This window comes from Synchiropus splendidus, chromosome 13 (genome assembly GCF_027744825.2).
Source record: "Synchiropus splendidus isolate RoL2022-P1 chromosome 13, RoL_Sspl_1.0, whole genome shotgun sequence".
NCBI classification, from domain to species: Eukaryota; Metazoa; Chordata; class Actinopteri; order Syngnathiformes; family Callionymidae; genus Synchiropus; species Synchiropus splendidus.
Window position 1 is genome coordinate 10933510 of NC_071346.1, and position 21683 is coordinate 10955192.

At 40.3% G+C, this 21683-nt stretch overlaps 1 protein-coding gene across 2 annotated transcripts in view; it reads left to right on the plus strand.

Moving 5' to 3' along the window:
• The window catches only part of LOC128769493 (low-density lipoprotein receptor-related protein 8-like), a 67167-nt gene extending 46225 nt beyond the window's left edge, over positions 1-20942 (plus strand). Inside the window, exons 8-18 of one of the 2 annotated variants that reach the window (XM_053883258.1) lie at positions 3564-3683; positions 4076-4201; positions 6860-7031; positions 9003-9230; positions 11547-11665; positions 11916-12055; positions 13528-13669; positions 14853-15005; positions 15463-15726; positions 17015-17083; positions 17685-20942. In XM_053883258.1, the coding sequence (XP_053739233.1) occupies positions 3564-3683; positions 4076-4201; positions 6860-7031; positions 9003-9230; positions 11547-11665; positions 11916-12055; positions 13528-13669; positions 14853-15005; positions 15463-15726; positions 17015-17083; positions 17685-18025 (1874 nt within the window). In that variant the 3' untranslated portion in view covers positions 18026-20942. The remainder of the gene's footprint in view (positions 1-3563; positions 3684-4075; positions 4202-6859; positions 7032-9002; positions 9231-11546; positions 11666-11915; positions 12056-13527; positions 13670-14852; positions 15006-15462; positions 15727-17014; positions 17084-17684) is intronic. The other variant, XM_053883259.1, reaches the window with a different exon arrangement.
• The last annotated feature ends 741 nt before the right edge of the window (positions 20943-21683 follow it).

The following is a 21683-nucleotide window of genomic DNA, read 5'->3' on the forward strand; positions in this document are numbered from 1 at the left end:
TTTCAAAAACTTCAGATGCAGGTGGCTAACAAACGCTGCACTTGACTCCAAAATGGTGACGGATTCAGTTGTGTCCTTCTCTGCGTGAGCGACACCTGAGAAAGGCTGGTCATCTAGCTCCATGAAATTAAGTTATTGCTTGGGCAAGTTGCATAGCGTTCCAAATGTCATGCTTGGACTGGTGGTTGTTGCTAAGCGGTAGCTGTGCTAACAGCCTGCTGCTGAGGAACCAGCGGTCTCACTTTCATGAGCCTGGAAAACTCTCTGTGCTCCGTCAAGTGCTGGGGCTTTAAATGGCGTGTTTAATTTTGTTTTGTGCCGCAGGATGCAAACTTTAAATGACAGAAAGAACCATCACAGCAGACATGCCGCTGCATTCACCGATCACGATGGTATCAGCCGATCATGATCAGTGACCGATCGATCGTAGCGTTCCTATAAATTATTTGTTCAAACCACAATCCACAAGACTCGATCTGCATCACCAAGTTAACACTTAGCATGACAGTTCGTTTCAATCCTTTATTTACAATCGCCTGTGTCTCCTCGTTTCATAGTTGGCTTCAAGCTAAATGATTTTTAAATAATAAATAAATGTGTAAACAAAGATTCGTGAATTTATGATGGGGTCTTTTGTTCCAAGATATGATAGTGAATGTTGAGGATTGGTTAAGAAACCCCCTAAAACTGAAATGAAAATAAAATTGAATGAAAATTTCAATTAATAGGTAGGTACGCTAATATTTAATTCATATTTCCTGTTTGTTGATTCCAAAACTGTTTAACCCAATAATAGTAAGAAATATGGATGAGCATTGCTCTACCACTCGTGCAGAATCATGCTACTTTCAAGAGAAGCGCTTCAAGGGGAACTGCTGAACCACTGGTGAGGACCTCAGTCTGAAGAAAGTACATCTTCCTCTGAAAACAAGCCCATTGTAAATGTCTATTTACTGCTGAAGTCAACAGCTCCATCCTTTGGTCTAATGCCGCGCAAAGTAGCAATGGCTCAAATGCACAATTGATGATTTGTGAGTCTATTTATTGACTCACTGAACACTGAAAACCAACACTCATATTGTAGATGGTCTTTCCATGGGAGCATAATCACATCTGCCAGAACTAAATGCAGCTTCCTCCCATCAATTACCTCGAACTCTCCGAGCCTTTTGATGGAGATTAAAATGTTAGTCGGAATAAAAGCCTGTTGCTGCTTATATTTATCATCCAGAAGTCAAAGCATGCTTGCCTTCCTGCTTCACGGATGGTCATTAGAGCCTCTTGTAATGTTTGGGAAAAGATCTGTGCAGCTGTCAGCAGTGGCTGCTGGAGAGAGGTCTGGCGACGCTCAAGTGGTGTCTGCCTCCATGACTGGCAGCTTGTTGTCATCCGTCCACGTAATGTTGGCAGAAGCTAGAGATTTCTACTTGATCAGCTCTGCCTTCGACCACTTTTCTCTGCCTCACTTCGGTCACGGTAAATAAAGCATTTCTTCTCTTGTGGACCAACTTATCACCTTGTGACCTGGGGGAATGAATTGTTGTCATGTGAATTGAAGAGGCTTCTCCATGCTGATTCCAGGGAACCTTTTTTGCCCCTTCGACTGGTGCTGACCGCTGCAAGCGCCTGTGGTCATAAACATTTGCAAACTTTATCAAAGACTCATCCATTTTCTCTCATTAGGATTGTCATTGCGCACTCTGCAGGGAGAAGGGGAGAGATAAAGCCCAAGAAAAAGATTGGTTTACTTGTCTGGCTGTGATTTATGGAGAGATAGTTGATCCCAAACAGACTTATAAATGATTCACACGTCTTCTTAACAGTGTTGAAGGTTTAATCTTTTTAGCGGGATAAAATAACAATTTGTTTTCCCTTGTAAATGCTGTGTAATATGAAATTGATCTCTTTTCTTGAGAAGATGTATTTTCCTGCCTGCTGCTTGCATGCGTTTCAATGAAAAACATCTTCACTTTTTATTCATCCTTGTTTTTAACCTGCAGGAAGCATCCTACGATTAACTTGTGTTCCCACGCCAGAGTGCAAATTTAACGCCTCTTTTTTAATAAGTGGTTTCCGACAAAGATTAAAATTATAACCATAGACATGGTGCCCTTTTGCTGCGGGAGAATATGGGCTGCGTCATGGTACATTAACATAGCTAGCGACATGTTAGGGAGGACAGCTTCACGAGGTTACGCTGTCATTACGGCTTACACTAGAAAAGCAAACAGAAAACATACCCTACACGAGGTGAAACATGGTGTAGGGGCTAAAAATCTTATATTATCTTACTTTATTATATTATTAATATATCCCGCTGGGAAAAGTGGTCTACTACCTGTTCCATAATGCACTGCAACAAGAGTTTATTTCAGTTTTGTATATTCATTTGTGTTTTTTTTAAGATGTGATTTAAGAGAATAATGGAATGTAGTAGATCTTGTCAAACTTTAAACCACTTTTTTAAAAAGCTAGCATTGGCATTGTTTTGGTTAGCATCCAATGATAACAATCGGCCATCAACACAACGGCAACTCAAGAATGACACACTATCCTGTTTGGTCTTTCTTTATTACTTGGTTTGTCTGTATTTCATTCATTTAAAAAGACAAAATAAAGGCCATGTAAAGTAATATAATCTAAACCGCAATAGTCAAAATAGAGTTAAAAGGAGATAAAGACGAACCAGAGAATTACGCTACGCTGTTAAGTCAACATAAAATATGCAGCCAGCTGCAGACAAGATTGTTTAGTTAGTAAAAAAAAAATCTGATTTGGATGGAAGGATATCAGATGATAAATAAAATCCAATAAGGGAAGAAATAAAAACTTTCCCAAGCGCTAATCCCCATCTGGTGCTCTGCTGCAACTGTTTATTAATTGTGGCGCTGGGTTCTCAGGAAAGAGCCTTGCGATGCCATTATTTTTTACGACAGAAAAATGCTTCCACCAATGTTCGCGGCAATAGGACATTTCAGGAAACTTTGTGTTTTTTTTTAATCTTTGTTTAAGGTTTGACTCTAACCGTAATCGCGTGCTAATATGCAGTATCCAATTTCCCACATGTTTTATGTTTTTGGAATTCTCCGATACAAACAACTCGCCAACTTGCTACTTCCTGTCTTGTTCTTAAGGTTTTACAGGTTACAGGTTGAACAGCTATTTTAAAAGCAGCTTGACAGAAGAGGGTTCTTCGTTTCTAATTCCAGACGACGATCATCATCAAAGCGGCTGCTTGAATTTGATACCATCATCTGGAAGGTGCCTCACATCTCGGGTGTTAATCCCTGCAGTCTGATTATTTCAGAAACGCTCGTCTTCGTTCCCGGGGAGAAATCTCAGAATCCCTTTTCAGCGTACGAATCCTTTTGTACACAGCAAACATCCACCAGGAGCTTGTCCCAGATCCTCCATCTCTTTGATTCCATCTGCATTTTTGGAGCCGTCAAAATAGTTCAATAAGCAACGCAGTGTCCATAAAATGACTCGCTGAGCCTCTGATATTTGTTCCTCCTTCTCCATTGTATTCAAAGATGAACTGATGACCCTGTTGGTCTTTCCAGGATTGAACGAGTGCATGATCAACAACGGCGGCTGCTCCCACATCTGCATGGATCGTCCAATCGGCTTTGAATGCCAATGTCCCACTGGCTATCAGCTATTAGACAAAAAGACTTGTGGTGGTGAGTGAAGTCAGATTTACTGAGTGTGTGAGTCAGCCAAGTGTGTTGCCTGTAGCAGCAGACTCAGCTCTGTAGCTGTCTGTCTTTGCCCAGTCTGTCACTCCCACGGGGAATCCAGCAAAGTCACACTGCTCCCTCCTCCCTCTCTCTGTCGTTTTCACATCATTTATTCACACCTCCCTCATCCTTTTAGCTCTCATGTTCCCTCATCTCACCTCAGCTGCGAGGATGCCGTTCAGCTTTTGTTTTTAAACTCTCACATCTTCATTCCTTTCTCATTATTTCATTGCCGCAGGCCTTTTTTTTTTTTTTTAAAGAAACCACTGTACTTAATGGTGGCAGTTTTTTTTTTTCCATCTTGTGGTTGATTGATTTTCTTCTCGACCCCGCAGATATCGATGAGTGTGAAAACCCAGACGCGTGCAGTCAGATCTGCATCAACTACAAAGGGGATTTTAAGTGTGAATGTTACGAAGGTTATGAGATGGATCCCGTCACAAAGACCTGCAAGGCCGAAGGTACGTCCAAAGACTGTGTTGCCAAGTCTGTGTGAGACCCTGAATTCCAGGTTTTTGTCTGGGTTTTTTTTCCCGTCAAACTATCTTGGATAAGAACAGAAAAACTGAAAAGATATAGTAAGTTTCAAAAAGGGCTACTATTACGTAGTTATTACTATGATTATAACTTGATAACTACAGATGAAGATGTATCCGATTTTGATGCCCTATGTAACTAGAGACTAGAGTAATCCATGGATTCAGATGTCTTTTGTCAGTTGAGGATTTCACTTTAAGTATATTTAACCCATATATTACACACTAGTTAGACACTTTTATTTTGAAAAACACTTGACATTAAGTCAACTATGTTAAAGACATAAAAGCAAACTGTGCAGTATTTTTTTATTTAGTTTAATTATTCTTTTTAATTAGTAATCAATAAATAATGATAATAATACTTTTTTATTTATTACTTGTATTTCTTGTATCACTTCATGATGTATTGCTGTATTTTGTAATTGAAAAACAAATGAATACAATTTTGAATAAAATAAATTTAATAAAACCATGTCTAAATATCATAAAATAAAAATAATATATTTTATTTAAACTATAAAGAAGATATAAGTAATGTATAGATGAAAGTATCGCCTTAAAATATTCTAATTCATTTTCTGAACTGCTTCACTGTTGGGTGCGCTATCACTTTCAAGAACGCCTCCATAGTTGCTAGCTATCTCAGACTTTTACTTGTCAAGTCAATTCAGTGACTCTCTACTGCCACCATATGTGGCTAATGGATTAAAACTGAGCGTCTCACGGCCCAAAGATGAAAAGCTAAAAAACTTTTAGCGGGCCTCTAGGAGGCGCTTGCGATCCAACCATGGGCCCCGACCCTATGGTTAAGAATCACTTACCTAAAGTACGGACAAATTTGTTTATCCATCAAAATAAAAACAGACGGACATGGCAAAAAAGGCCTGCTGCAGACGGTTCAGCAGGTCTAAACGTGATTTGTCAATGTCTGCTATTTCTGTCCAACTGAAAATTAAAATGTTTATCTTAATAATAATCCATATTTACAGAGAAAAACGTGATTTCTTCTTTATTATTTATTTATTATTAAACTGATTATTGGCTGTGCTCTGGTGTCACAACTCTGTTATACTGGTCGAGCCAATAAATGTGGCTCAATTTTAAGATCTTAAAATGTCAAAATATAGTTTGGATTTTAAATTCCTATCAAATTATTCAGGGTGCAGGAGGTTAATGTAAAAATGCCCGACTGGTGGGCGTCTACTGAGGGAACAGTGCTGTGGCAGCTTGGTGAACTCATTACCATCTTTCCTCAATCATTTGTGAGAATTCTCGCATGTTATTTTTCTCTTTATGACTAAAGAGTAGTATAGATTTTTCTGTGTAATTACCTTGTACTTATCAGTAATAGCTATAGCAGGAGGCTCACAGCTGCTCGGAGGAAAGAGTGTCTGGGTGTCATAAGCACAGTGGCCGCATGAGCTCGGCTGCGACGGCCCATTAAACCGCTTCCACACTGTGGAGACGTTGCAACAGTTTTCACCGCAGAAGCTCACGTTCAGACAAGCTGAACTAAAGTGTAGATGAGATGTCCAGAAAAAATAAAATAGAAGCCGGCCTCAGTTCATGAGGAAACTCCAGCTGCCTGTCGCGCGATTATCACGCAGCGTCACAGCCTCTCGATTTAGATGGAAGAAGGTGGGCGAAGGTGATAATCCGCCCTGCAGCTCTTAGTCACTGTAGCAGCAGCCAGGTTCACAAGTTAGCAACAATGTCTCTTTTTTATGGAAATGAAGGTCAGTCCCACGTGTGACCTCTGATCTAAAAATAGCCATGATGTACCCTGATTAAAACAAGGACACTTTCAGTCTCTACGCGCCTCCTGCTAGTGGCTGCTGTTGAACAGAGCGGACAAATGCTGCTATTTCCACTAGCATGCCGGTAGTGCATGTGACAATCTACATCACTGTTTTTATATATATATATATATAATATATATATTTTTTTTTTCCTTTAAATGCACAATTTATTTCAAGATTGTCAATGTTTATTTCAAGTGCATTATATATTTTTTTCTATATGTTTTAGGGGACAAGAAAGATAGGACTTTGTAAAAAATAAATAAATAAATAAAGTACTTCCCCTTTGACTCCATGAAGGCTGCATGAATACAAAGAAAGGACCGCGTTTGGTCTGTTTCATGCTATTAACTGATGAGTTTAAACTCTAGTTTTCAGTCAAGTGACTATAGTTTTCATCATAATCCAAGACCGTGGTTCTCATTCGAAGGGGGTGGAGTGCCCTCTACAGGTTAGGGCCAAGTTTCTGAACTGATTCACTTGGTGCCATGTCTTGTCCTAGTCTAGACGGCAAATATCGTAATCCACCTAAAGACCTAAATTGCTGTCACTGATCATTGAGACAAATTTGAAACCAGACTTTGTTGTGGCTGTCTGGCCTCACATGTAGAGATAAAAGGGGAAGCGTGGTCATCAGGCGGGAACTGGAGGGTGTAGTCCAGGCCCCTTGGCTTGGATTGCTGCCCATGTGACCTGCAAATGTGAAATTATTGTATCATTTACAGCATAACAGAGACATAAAGCTGGTCCAGGGAGTAAACATTTTTGTCATGTCGTGCAGGGAAAAGCCCTTACTTGCTGTTCACTAACCGACATGAGATCCGGAGGTTTGACCTGATGAAGAGGGACTACAGCCAGGTGGTGTCCACCCAGAAGAACGTGGTGGCTCTGGACCTGGACGTGGCCAACAACCGCATCTTCTGGTGTGATCGGTTTCACCGCAGGATATACAGGTGCTAACAACAGGAGCGAGTCACGCTATTAAGCTATTAAGTTCTGGTATTTAATTGAGTTTATTGATGTCAGCTGGGATGTTAGTGTTGACTAAAGTTGCTTCATCCAAGCTGTCCAACAGGGAATATTCAGCAAGCTGATGAAGACATTCTGTGATCTGAAACTCTTCTGCCAGACACACCTTTTGTATAATTCATGTGCTTTTTTCTTGTAATTATGGAAGCCCATTTCCACCAGGTAAAAAAAAAAAAAAAATATATATATATATATATATATATATATATATATGTATATATATATATATATATATATATATATATATATATCACCAAGCAAAAAAAATCTATTTTTTTTTATTTTGGCTTGGTGATTTTTTTTTTAATTTTGATGTTGATTTTGTTTTCTCCAAGTTTCTTTTTTACCTGGCAGAAATGGGCTTCCATATGTAATTGCCACTGAAATAAAATCCATTTAGATTTGGATTTTCCAGATTTAAAACCTTACAGTTAAAAAATGATTAGATGTTTAATATTTTACTTAAGTCGTACCGAGTCCTTCAACTAGTCACCAGCTGCTGAAGTGTTTTGTTGTGTGCTTAAATCAGCTAGAATTACTGGCCTTTATTTTTTCTTAAGTAGAATTGAATTGAAATAAACATCACATGGCCAATCTCACCTGTTATCAAATACTGTTGACCCAAATACCTGATGAGGCGTTCACTGACCACCTGGTGTTCCTCCAAATATTTACAGCATATTTAAACAGGCATTTTCACACTCACTTGTTTTGACTGTTTTACGTACAAAGTATAATGCTGAGGAATGCTTAAATGCAGTGTTGGTGTATGTGACATGGAAGATGTCAGGCTGGAGAAATGGACATTGTCGGCCTTGCCAGAGGGAATCCATCTTTAGCCAGCAGAGATTGACCCTAAAATAGCGTTTGACCTGGTTTGAATGATTCAGGAAAGTTGCGTGTTGAGCAACTCTGCTCATGTCCTTTGTCATCCAGCAACTTTCCCCAAGAGTGCACTCTAATTGGAAAGCTGTGTTCTCCGTGTAAAATCAGAGTTACACTCCACGATCCTGAGGGACTGTGAGATTGGAATTCACGCTGCGAGACCCTCACCTCCCACCTCGCCCGGGGTCCAGTCATTAGCAGGCAGGGCAGGTCCTGAGTGAGACCTTGTCTCCTCTGATAAGTGCTTTTTCCAAAGAAGGACTCTCACCCCGCGATGAACCTGCGCAGCGTCGTCCCGAGCCGTTCACCTGCCTGCAGTTAGTGGCTCTAAACGCCGAGAAACTGTTTACACGTCGACGTGCTATGGTGCATTTATACGGTGTTTCCGCTTTGCATTTTCACCAGCGAAGCAGCTTTTTCAGTTTCACTGCTGATGGAGCATTGTTGCTGAGTCGGCACTCGCCTGAATGATGTTCATTCATGACTTCATGGTCATTGCTTTTAGATTAGGGCGTAAAAGCGGAAGGTGGTTTTTCACGATATGTAAAATCATCAAAAGAAGTTCATTTTGTTCCTTTTTTTTTTAATGGTCTGATACCGACGAGAATAATGATGTAATTACACGTGAAGATAGCGTGTCTGTTCTTATCACCTCAGCTCTGAAGCTAATTGTTAGCTCAGTTTTGTCTTGAAAACTAAAGGAGGAGATTAAATATTACAGCAGCAAAGTGAATCCAAGAAGGTCTTCATTTAGTTTTTAGCTGTTTTGCTATTTAAACTCATCAAAATTAAACTTTATCATTTATGAATGTGATTTTGCCTCAAGTTAGTTTTGCATCTTCTGGTTTTTTCTAAAGAAACTAGTATGTTGTTTGGTTTAAACAGGAAGGACATTATTCTGGGCTCAAGGTCATGTTAGTTTGAAGTCATTCAGATTGAGTCTTTCTGCATTTTTCACTCATGTTTATTTAGAATGTGGTGTCCTTCCTCTCCTCTCCGTTCCTCTGCAGTGCCTTCATTCATGAGGCCAGTGACCCGGCGCAGCAGGTCCTGCTGGTGGACTCGTCCTTGAAATCCCCTGCAGGCCTGGCTCTGGACTGGCTGCAGCACAACCTGTACTGGACCGACTCCGGTGACAAGTCCATTTCTGTGGCCTCCGTGGACGGAACCAAGCGGCGGGTCCTCATCAGTAGCGACCTGAGCGAACCCAGAGCCATCGCACTGGACCCACATCATGGGTGAGCCAGCATGTGGCAGTAGTTTAGTGGACGAAACAAACACAACAGTGTGGCTCAGTCTTCACCTGGTCGTCATTGGGTCCAGTTTTAATGGCACAATTTTTGCCTGCAAAGTCTCTTCCCACCTTTGCAGGCAATGGCTCTGCTCCCCAATGCCCCACATATATAGCCCTTACATTTCATTTCCATCTTTCTCGTGAATCCTGTCTCACACAGAATATTTTGATGGTGTACTCGCGACTGAGCGTTTGGCGGTAAGCACCCCTTAGGTGGACATGTCATTGACTGTCATTTTAACAAGGTGGATAAATGTCCAAACCGGACACATGACAACATTGGTGACTTACAGTTTGGTCCCCCCTTCCTCACTCCTCCTTTCTCAGCGCTCAGCAATGCGCTGGATTCTGAGGTGAACAATACCGATGAACGTGACGCGTTTCTTGACTTGTACTCCATTACCGTTCTCACCCGAACTGTGTTGACATCATTACATTTCCTAGTTTCTGTCTGTGCCTCCTAACAGAGTGGATGCTCATTATCTCCCAAGTGTGATTTTGAATGTGCAGAGGAGCAGGCGACATTCCCACAAATGGGGGAAATAATGGCCCAATATTGCAGTGAAATCTTGCCTGGACAGCAAAAGCGGGAAACAAAAATTGAAATGGGGGCTGAAATGAATGCTAAAATGGAAGAGGAAATAAATACTCAGGATTAAGAAAACCATCAGGGTTGGGACTTTTTTTTGTATATATTAAAAAAAAAAAAAAAAAAAAATATATATATATATATATATATATATATATATATATATATATATATATATATATGTATGTGTGTATATATATATATATATATATATATATATATATAGAGAGAGAGAGAGAGAGAGATTAATCGCAGTTCAATGGTATAAGAACATTTGCCACAAGAAGCCACATATTTCAATGTCTTTAATGTCTTGAAAATATTTGTAGAATTTCAATTTTATAAGAATATCAAATACATTCAGAGTAGTGGAAACCCTGGCCATGTATACACATACAGAACAAACACTCTTGTCATGCCAATAATACTTTAAAAAAAAAACCCATAAACCGCCTCATTGTTTTGTCTATTTCACTCCGGGCGTTATCGGACCGGCGCCAGTGAAACCGAATGCGAGGCCGTCTGCTCGGCTCTGTGAATATTAACAGTGAATCATATTTGACCTCGGTTACAGAACGCAAAGGAGATCTGGAAAATGAACAATCCCCTCCTGGGATATGGTCTAATAATAAACAAAACTCCCGTGGCAGTATTTTGGGGATGTAGAGTAAGATGCCTTTGACCCATTTACCGTCCTGACTCAATAGTTTTTAGAAGGCTGTCCTAGATGATTGTTCCGTAATCGGGACGGCTTTATGAATCTGTGCCAGCGTGTGCCTGCGCAGCCTCGGCTGATGCCGAGCAGATAAAACACACTGAATAGTCAACGCCACAGTAAACATGCTCCCGACTCAGGGCAGACGGTGTGAGCGCTTCTTCCTCAGTGACGGAACGGTGGGGCAGGTTTGGGAGGAGACTGACGCAGAGTGATGGGTTGTGTTTGCAGAATAACGTGCACGTTTCTGGTCGTAGAACATCAGTGTCTCCAGCTTTGGCTCATCGTGCGACTGTTCGCTCACTGTCGATCGCAGTAACCCATGCAATTCGCTAGTTTTCATAGAATAAACTGAAGTTTGTGTCAAATGAATCAGATCAGGATGTTTTAATCTTATTTGACATTTAATAGCATGAGTCAGTGTTATATTGGAATTCAAACATTACCATGATCAGGGGGACGTACATGTATCTTTTTATGAAATGTATTTGCACTATTTGCAAACTTATATACTTTTGAATTTTTTCTCTTATTTTAAGTTTTTTTTATTTGTTTATACAGTCACTTTTTCACATTTTGTAAATTATAATTTAACATTTTATTATTATTTTTATGTTTTTTGTTTTTTTTTGTTGAATAAATCCTCATATTAATTTTGTTTATAGGTCATTCTGTCACCTGCTTTATTAAGCACAATTTAATTTAATTTAATTTAATTTTAAATATTAAGTGAGGGCAATACATCTTGTGTAATGTAATCTAATTTAGTATTAATAATCAAAATAAATAAAGTATATTCTTTTCTTTATATCTTAAATTTTAAATCAAAATAGTTCATGACAAAAATGTATAATTCAGAACGCAACTTTCCACATCACAGTCAAATTGTGGTGTGTGTATGTGCTTGCGCTTGTTTGATGTTGAGGATGTGAGTTTCTGTTTGAATATCATTTCAGGTTCATGTACTGGTCGGACTGGGGAACACGGGCCAAGATAGAGAAGGCTGGGATGAATGGAGTGGACCGGCAGGTGCTGGTGGCTGATAACATTGAGTGGCCCAACGGCATCACCCTCGGTTTGTTCTGTGACCAACACACTGTGTCGGTTTTCATTCCCCAGCATCTGTGCAGCCACGTATTCGGGTTAAAATTGCATTAAAAATGTTGAAAGCTTATGGATTAGCATCTGATGGTGAGGCCTGACATTTGAAAGTGATCAATATCATGCTGGGATTTTCTGCTAAAGGTGAAGCAGTTCTCACCCTGGAGCTGATCAATTGTTGCTCATGCTAATCTGGGCACGTGTGCCGGTGGTTTTCCTCACAGATGTTGCCAACCGCCGGCTGTACTGGGTGGATTCAAAGCTGCACCTCATCGGCAGCGTGAACCTCAACGGCGCCCACCGGAGGACGCACATGGCGTCGGTGGAGACGCTGGGGCACCCGTACGCTCTGGCTGTGTTCGAGGTTGGTGCTCACTGAATGTATCAACAATAGTGATGGGCCTGGCTGAGACCCACAGCACTGGAAGAGCGTTTTTAATAACACTGCCGACCTGTTGTGACAAAAACTGACAGCAGTGAATCACATTTTAGCATCTGAGAGAGTGAATGGAGTTTGTTTTGACAGCTCTCCGAATGAAAACTTCCATGTCCAGCGCATGTCGCATCCTATTATGGACGTTTCTGTTTTTGTTCAGCGGTTTATGTAGAAGATGCTTTCAACCCTGATCCGTTTCCAGGCCACCGTGATACAGCGTCCTTAAATGATGATGAATGTCCCTGAGTGTAGCACAGAATCGATCTGGGTCTGCTCATCTCTGAGACCTGATGTGACAAGGTGACCTACAGGGTTGCTGGCTGGGACCACATCAGCTTGAGGGAAGCGTTTGTGTGTTGTACTGTGCGGCGACTGAGACTCTATTCTGAGGTGCCTAATGTGGTCAGTAACAATCCAGCTAATGTCTTTGGCTGACTGCCACCATGAAAAGCAAACCAATTAACAATAAGCTGTGACATTTAGCTGAATTTGGATTTACTTTCTCTGCCTGGTCCTCTGTTAATTATGTGCGTGAAACTTTGACTCACTGTCAACTGGCTTCAATTATTTTTGGTTAATTAATGAAAACAAATTGTATTGCATATATTTATTTTTTAGTTTTATACAATTTTAAATATATTTTTTCAGTATATATATATATATATATATATATATATATATATATATATATATATGCACAGTGGTACCTCGGTTTTCATTCCGGACTTCGAACAGATTTTTTTGCTTCGGATTTCATCCAGAACTCGAACGCCCCCGAAAAAAGCCATGCGCGCACCGATCAGCTGACCCGCGACGCGCTCTGTTATTGTGTATAACACAGCCTCTGTATTTAGACGTGTCCTGTTAGCTACATTTTTTTATGTCCTGTTGTGGGCTGGAGCTGGGACAGGGATGAGGCGAGTCTGGGACAGAGCGTGACTTGGTTTATGACTTTGTCACAGCCAAACTGCACAGAAGCGCACATTCAGAGCTGGACACGCACCGGGCACCTCTTCACTTCTGGAGAGACGTCACTCACTCGGCAACCCCTCCCACATGCAGCGGCCACACACATAGAGGAACAGCGCACCTGCAGCAGACACTCTACATTCACTCCTACAAAAGACTATTTTAAGGCTTGGAACACATTCTTTCTTTTTCCATTCATTGTAATGGGAAAAATCCATTCAGATTTCGAACAAATCACTTCTCGAACGGCCGTATATATATATATATATATATATATATATATAAATATATAAATATATAAAAATATATATATATATATATATATATATATATATATATATATATATATATATATATATATATATATATATATATATATATATGACAGTTTAAAAGAGCGACATACGCGAGCTCATGCTCTTGTTTTCCAGGATCGCATCTACTGGACGGACAGAGACAAAGCAGCCGTGTTGATGGCCAACAGGTTGACGGGTCAGGACATCCACACTTTGGCAGAGAACCTCAACGACCCTCACGACATCGTGGTTTTCCATCAGCTCCGTCAGCTCCAAGGTGCGTGGGCGTGAAAACTCTCCCCTCTCATCCATTTCAAGCTGAAAAGAAGGCATGTTTTAATAATCCTCTATCGATGCTAAATAAAACCTGACCTGCCCGATGAATGATCAAAGCTGGAAACGCAGTGGAGTCAAGTGTGAGTCAAAACTCCATTCTCTTCCAGGACTGTCAGGATCTGAACTGACTAGCGCATTTTATCTTGACTTTGTGTTCCTCTTCTGTTGGCAGTTTTCCTATCAGTCTTCATATAAATCCCATTCACTTCAGATCTCAACATGAATATGTTCTTTATGTTAATTTGTCAAAATAGTTAGTATAAACAGTGAAATTATGGAATATTTATATTCCCTCTCACCATAAAAAGTGTCTTCACAAAGCAAATAACTTGCACATTTGCGCACATTACATTGCATATACACATTATACTGAACACATGGTATAACTGAATTATCATTATGATAAGATATAAATACAGTGTATAAATAATATTCTGAACAATTTACAAAAAAAGGGTTGTACATCAAAAGATTTATTACAATTAATTTATGTGAGTAGCTTGATCATGTTAGGATGGCTACTATATTGTTCAACTTATTTTGCATTTTATTTTAGCGGCATTGACATTTTTTTTTCTGTCACTCACCTCTAGCATCAAAATAAACATACATGCACTCAACAGAAAACACATGGAGAAAATATGGAAATATTTGCATGCAATTAAGCAAATTTTAATTTATCTTTCTACATTTATTTCTGTTTATTTTTCCGCATTTCTTCTTCTTTTGATACTTGGTATTCCATAGAAATCTACTGTAAAATGGTTAGCAAAGCAAATGCATTGAAACCCTTTCAGTGCCTAGTAATTTTATGTATTTATTTACCAAAATCAAACTGTTAGAAGGTCACGGGTTCCATTCCACTTTGAGGGAACTTTTCAAGCAGTTTTTTGTCCAATATTGCCGAATCATTTCCTCAGTAAAGTTTCAATCGGAGCAACCTTGCAAAGTCTTTTCACTCCATTAAGTGTCTGGTGAGAAGTTTCCAAAGTTTCGAGATAACCTTGCAGAAAATATCGCGCCTGATCTGCTCCTCCATTTCCAGTGTAAACCTGGTGTATCGTGACCATGCTCGGGTTCCAAACCCTCCCTGACACCAGCTGTCTTCCTTCATCCGTGTCCAGGTCCTGATAGCTGTAACCTGGGAAGTGTGGCCAACGGCGGCTGCGAGTACTTGTGTCTGAAGGCTCCACAGATCACGGAACACTCTCCCAAATACACCTGCGCCTGCCCTGATGGACAGGACCTGGGGCCTGACATGAGGGGCTGCGTGCCAGGTGAGGCCGCCGATGAGCTGTCATGAAGATCATTTGGTAATCGATATCGCCGGAGGGGATTTGTCGGGCGCGGTGCCACCGTGTGTGCGGTGAAAGTGATTTGTTTAATGAAGCAGAGCAGAGCGGTTTCCTTTGTGTGGTGAGAGGGTGCAGTGTAAAATATTCATATAGACTTTATCGCTTAGAATTGACTGTAAAATAAAATGAAAATAAAATAAAGTAAATAACCCACAAACAACAGAAGTTTAGTATCTTTTTTTTCTGCCCAAACTTCTCAGAAAAGTGAATAAAAATGGAGGCTAGCTGCAAGTTTACATGGCAGTCATAAACACAAAGTAGAAATTTGAAGTCTCTAGAATAGATGGGAAATAAAAACTGCCTCCTGTTTATTTCTCTTTTATTATCCATGTATCAATATCTATTTGTGGTGTAAGATAAGGCCTTGTTTTGTCCGTAGCGGCGCCTAGAAATGAGACCTCGACGGCGTCCACGCAGAGCAGCCGAGCGCCCTCCGATGACCGTTCCTCAGAGGAAGTGTCGCAGGCGGACGCCACACCCCACCTGACCGTGGGCCCGCCTGCTGCCCACGACCCGCTCAGGCCCGGCAGCACCCTCAAAGCTGTGTCGCCGGAAGAGTCCAAGGCGCTGGGATCCCACTCGACAGCCACCGCCACCGTCGCCAGCACCACGGCTGCGGGGGACAGCAGCGTCTCGCAGCACTGTAAGTGGCGCCAGCGTTCTCCTTTAAGAGCCCACCTGGAAGCGACTGGTATTCTTGATTCGACCTTCTGGTTTCAAAGGGCAGAGTGGCTCATTCATGAGCTAATGAGATGTGACACACTTGTCTGATAGAGTGGTGCTTTCACCTGAGCATCCTCCTCTAGTATCAGGTCTCACACACACACAATGGAGTCAAAAACCTCAGCATAATGATGACATTAAAGTGAGGGATCTACCAGCAGTATGGATAGGAGCAGCAGATGGAAACTCCTCACCTTGAAAGTGTCACTGTGTGTGGTGGCGGCAGAGTGGGTTGCTGAGTCGTGTGAGAGATACTGGTCGTTCAGGTCAACATCACACTCGGTTACTGGTGGATAAGACTCTCAAACCAACAGCATTTCATGTGTGTCACCTACAGTTGTTTACAATTGTTTTCTTACATGATGCCTGCTTTATAGCATGCAAATATAATTCAATAAATAGAGTCCAAAAATATCAGGGGAAACATGATGTTCAAATGTAGCAACATGGGCTGAATAATAAAGAATAAATAAATAATATAAATATAGTAGAAAAATGGTAATTGCCAATAATTTAAAGTAAACAAAAAGTAGAAAACAAGTAAATAAGTAAAATAAATCATAATAATAATAATAACATGAATGATAATACCATTAATTATATCAATTATTATTATTATTATTATTATTATTATTATTATTATACTTTTTAGCATGATTATTTTGGTTCATTTAAATTGTCAAAGAGGTTTTGAATGAAGGCATATTTTAGTGGTAATTGAGTGGCAGTAAACACTGTATATGGACAAAAATTTGACTTCAATTTTCTTGATTTAACTATGAAATAATTCAATTTCACATTAAATGATTTGGAAAAAAAAACACAGAAATAACTTAAGACAATACATTCATATATTTGTTTGTTTGTTATTTGTATGTATATATATATATATATATATATATATATATATATATATATATATATATATATATATATATATATATATATATATATATATATATATATAGTGTCAATACCAATACTGTAAATCAAACATCTGAACCATTTTATTACCAGAATGTTACTCGCTGACCTCATTTTTTTGTCAGATAAATACAGCCAGACGTAAGCATGGCCTCACTTCATTCAGATCTGCTCAGAAGAAAGTGAAATAGTTGCGGTGTTTTTTGACAATCTTCTTCATATATTTCTTTGACACTCTCTCTCTCTCTCTCTCTCTGACTTGTGGCTGGTGTGTCTCTCACCAGCTGGTGGTGAGAACTTTCTGCTCGGCGAGAACTTAACTGTGGCAGTTTTGGGAGTGGTCATCCCCATCGGTGAGTAAATCTGGGTCCCCTTGTCTGTGGAGCTGCCCATAGGTGTCGCTGTAGTCACATGTTCAGCAGCTGCATGTTATACAATTTGACTTTGCAAAGTCAAATGTAGGATTCCATCGCTGCCTCCACGTAATTGTCATGGTGGGCTCTGTTAGAAGACTTATTAATATTGTCAATGAGGTTTCATGAAACGGTGTCCTGATTTCCAGAGGCCACCAGATGTCACTGTCTGCTGCAAAACAAAAAACTTGAACAACTAATGCAATGAAACCTCACATCATTTCTAAACCAAGAGTGCCATCTAGTGGCCTCTGAAACTTAGGACACTGTTTCATCAACCCTGCGATACTGTTTCATGACACCTCATCTACCCATCACGAGTTGAAAGTGCCTCTATGTTGGAAGAAGCCTGGACCCTGAGCCAGAAAGAAAAGGTCTAACTGAGAGCCCCACACACAGCCTGCATGACGCCGCTGCCCTGTGTGCGCCCTGCATGCCGGCTTGCTCCGCCCACTGCCGTCCTCTCATACATGGACTTGTTCTGCCTTGTTAACAATCCCCCCTTCCCATGTCCCCGCCGCTGTGTGTTAAACGCATGCAGTTCCTATCGTTGCCACAGTTCTCTTCGGCCTGGTGTGCGCCGGAGTCTACCTGGTGTGGCGCAACTGGAGGCGCAACTCCACCAAGAGCATGAACTTCGACAACCCTGTCTACCGCAAGACCACCGGAGAGGGCGAGGAGGACGAGATCCACATCGGACGGACTGAGGCTCTGGGGCACCACGCGCACCACCATCCCTACCCGCAGGGCGTCACCATGGGCGTGGTCGGAGCCGGAGGGGGGTCCTGCCCTCAGTTCATCGCGCTGCCGCTGGGGGGCAGCATGCCGGACCCCGGGACACACTGGTACACAGAGCAGCCGATGCTTTCCTCAGCAAAGTGACCGCCGTCTCTTGCTTCTCTGGACGTACGCTCAGGCGCACGCAGTGAGGTCACCTCAGTTCATCTGCAGCCATGTTCTATGCCAATAACAGTGTTGTCTCTGAGCCCGATCTTGTTTCGGCTGAGAAGAAGAAGAGGTTTCCGCCACGGTCTCGAGCCTTGACCGCAGCTGGAACTTTCTGAATCTTCTCCTTCACACATTCTATAAGTGAGTGATGTGTGTGTGTGTGTGTGTGTCGAGTGTTTCGTGATGGACCAAGTCATTTGTCCTTGACCTTTCCATTCAAGCTGTGAGTGACTGATGTTACCGATGAGGGGAGCAGAGACCTTAAAACTGAAACAGTGTTAATGGGACAAGCTGCAGGGCCTCGCTCTCCAGGGGAGAGAGAGCCGGTCCTCCGATGAGGCGAACTAAGCTGCTGCACCACCTCAATCCTCTCCTCCCAGTCACAAAAACATGAGCCATTACTCACGTCAGTTTTCTTTGAAACAAAACAGCGGCATTTGGGGCGAACTTTCTCAGATTCATGATCATATTTATTGAATAAAAACAAAAGTCATTGTATTTTTAATAAGTGAGGCAAATACCTACATTTAATTATGTTAAAAGCCCAAAACTATAGTGCTACTGTAAAACAGTAAATAATAGACAGGAAAACTGCTTAAAAGTCTATTTAAATACATGAATTTAGCTGTTTTTACATAGATTTATATTTGTTTAAGTATCTAAATGTTGAATAAGTTTTCACCTGTTATTGAGGTCTTATGTATATTATTCATTATTTCCTGTCACCCCTTTAGACGTAAAGTATTATCTGAACTGCTGCAACAGTTTCACCTGGTTTCAGCCCTTTCTCTGGGTTTGTGGTGATTCCTCAGCCAGAGTGCAGCCTTGTTCAGACTCTTATTCTGAGTCTCCTGCGACGCCGAGAAACATTCTCAACAAAGCAATATTTATAAAGGCCTTATAGTCATGTTTTAAATGTGTTTTATGTCATAGTAAATATGACTGAACAAATTCTTTTGACTGTGCTGTCAATTCATAGAAGGCGGGGTCATATCAGAACCTAATAATCCAACCACATATCTTTATTTCACACAACATATTTGTCGACACGAAGCTTTGTTGTGATGAAGCAAATGTCATCCAGCTGGTTGTTTACGTTACACAGTCGGCTTTTTTTTACATCCAAAATCTGTGTTCTCTTGAGATTATGTCAATATACTGTACATATTTTTACACCTCACTGGCAATAGATCATGTAGATTAATGGAAGGTTTTGTCATGAATTTCCTTATTATCTGAAATTTAATTATTTTGAGATTATTTATTGATTAATTCAATGCAAAGTGTATTATATTTAATTTAAAAAAAAAGCGTTCGAACGACTCATTTAAATCCTTTTTGTGATTTTTATTTATCTATTTATTCTTTACTATTATTATTATTTGAACTCTATGAACTGTATTGTTGCCATCTTTTTATATATGTCATTCATAGCATTTTTTAACTGGGAATATTGTCTATCAATGTCGAGAAATGGCTCACGTGCGGAATCGAATAATTCTGAATCCAGCTATCCAACAGAAAATACTCCCATGATGCATTGCTGCCATTGGTAGTGTTGGTTACTGTCGCGCGACCTGTTTCTAGCGACACATTTCAGGCAACGTTTGTCGCTTAAAAACTGAAAAATCAGAACAAACCAATAATAGTCCAGATGTTATGATGATGAAAAACAAAAATGCCAAATTTAGTCTATTTATTTATTTATTTTGTTTTAAATATACAGGAAATAAAGGGCTACAATTCTGTCGTTCCAATCTGCCACTAACTTTAGACCCGCCACCTGTAGTGTATGTCCAGTTACAAGTCTTGAAATAAACAACTAGCATCGCTGATATTACCGGGTTAGTAGCTTAACACTGGTCGGTCTTTATTGAGGTGTGTGGCCCCACTGTGATGGAGGAAGAGAAGACAGAAGCCAAAAATGAAATCACTTCTTTCCTTTGACTGTCAAGTGTAGTGTGTGTGTGTGTGAGACAGCAAGTCACAGCCCTGACAAAAACACTCATCAGGCATTTTTCAAAGCTTCTTTTGAGCCATACCTGTTTTCCTCCAGATCAATGACATTTCCGGTCGGTTTAGTGAGGGAAGGCCTGGCAGGTGGTCACATGATCAGAAACATGGGGAGGCAAACAAGCGCAGACTGTGATGTACGTCTCGTTCAACTGTGAATTACAACCAGCTTCATTTAACTGTGCGTGTGTGTGTGTGCGATCACTTCCTGTGCATGTGTGTGCTGACGTCCATCCCACCGCCATATTTGAACAGTTTTGTACGCTCTGTGTTGCACAACCTTCTTAGAATGCCTTCTGTATTATGTATTGCATGGATGGCGTGCACGACGTGTGTGCGAGCGAGCGTGCGTGTGCGTGAGCTTTTTTGATTCCATGAGTTGTAAATATGTTTTCATAAGGTTTTTTGATAATGTAAAGCAAAAGAAAAAGGTGTACATAAGATTTTAGATAAAGTGTTGACTATTAATTTATTTGTACAGAGAGCACCGCGTCGTGACGGATTCTCCACCAAAGTGGTCAGTGTTGTTTCTTGCCGTGCGTTTTTCATTTGGCTCAGTTGCTCACGTATGACACACAGCGCCTCCCGCTGATGGTTTTACGTCTTTCTCCCCTGCATTCTCACGTCGTAGAAGATGATATTTTGGGTTCGGTCATGGTTTAAGTGTGCCTTTTTGATTTTCATTTCTCCACGTTTCCCCTCAGTATTAAACAGGGATCGACCGCTGACGTCACCTGTAAGACAAAAAACTGTGTTGACAACTTGTTTTGATCTTCTGTCATGGATTACTTTTGAATATCTCTATATATTGGTACATAAAATTTGATTGAAAAAGTCAGTGTTGTGTCTTGTGTCATTTTATACCTCTCAGAATATATTCCATGTTAAGTGTTGGGTTAAAAGGGAAGGAAATATATTTATGTAATTTATGTTTAAGTGTTCAGGTTTGTGCAGGACATGACATAATATCTCTCTTATATCTCCAATTTAAAGCACGTTTTTAAGCAACCCAGTCCGACCTCCAGGAGCACAGTGTGCAGTTAAATGTTGTTTTGCATATTTCGAGATTATATATATATATATATATATATATATATTCATCTCTTATATTTCTTTTTTCCCCATTCTCCTGACATATCTAAACGCATTCTGTATCTCTTGATGATATGAATTTTACTTTTCTCATGAAGTCAAACTATAAATCCAGCAGCTCTTTGATCTACAAAATGTCGCAAGTTTTGTCAGATTACGCCACTCATTTGTGGTAGTTCAGTTGTTAAAAATATGGACATAAAACACATTATATGGCAGATCAATGTTTGAGTAGTTTAAACATATCAAGCATTTTAGCAAAGAGGTTGAACTACGTTATTTTTGTATTTATGCCAAAAACATTTCATTGTCTTACAGCGATTTTAGTGACACAAGAGACTAAACATCATCAGCTAGTCAAGGTTTTCCTGAAGTATTTGTATTATTTCAAAGTTGGGACTCAATTAAAATACTGCATTTAATTTATTGCGGGTTTTACAATGAATTAATCGCGATTAATCACAGTTTGATATTTGAGCCATATTTA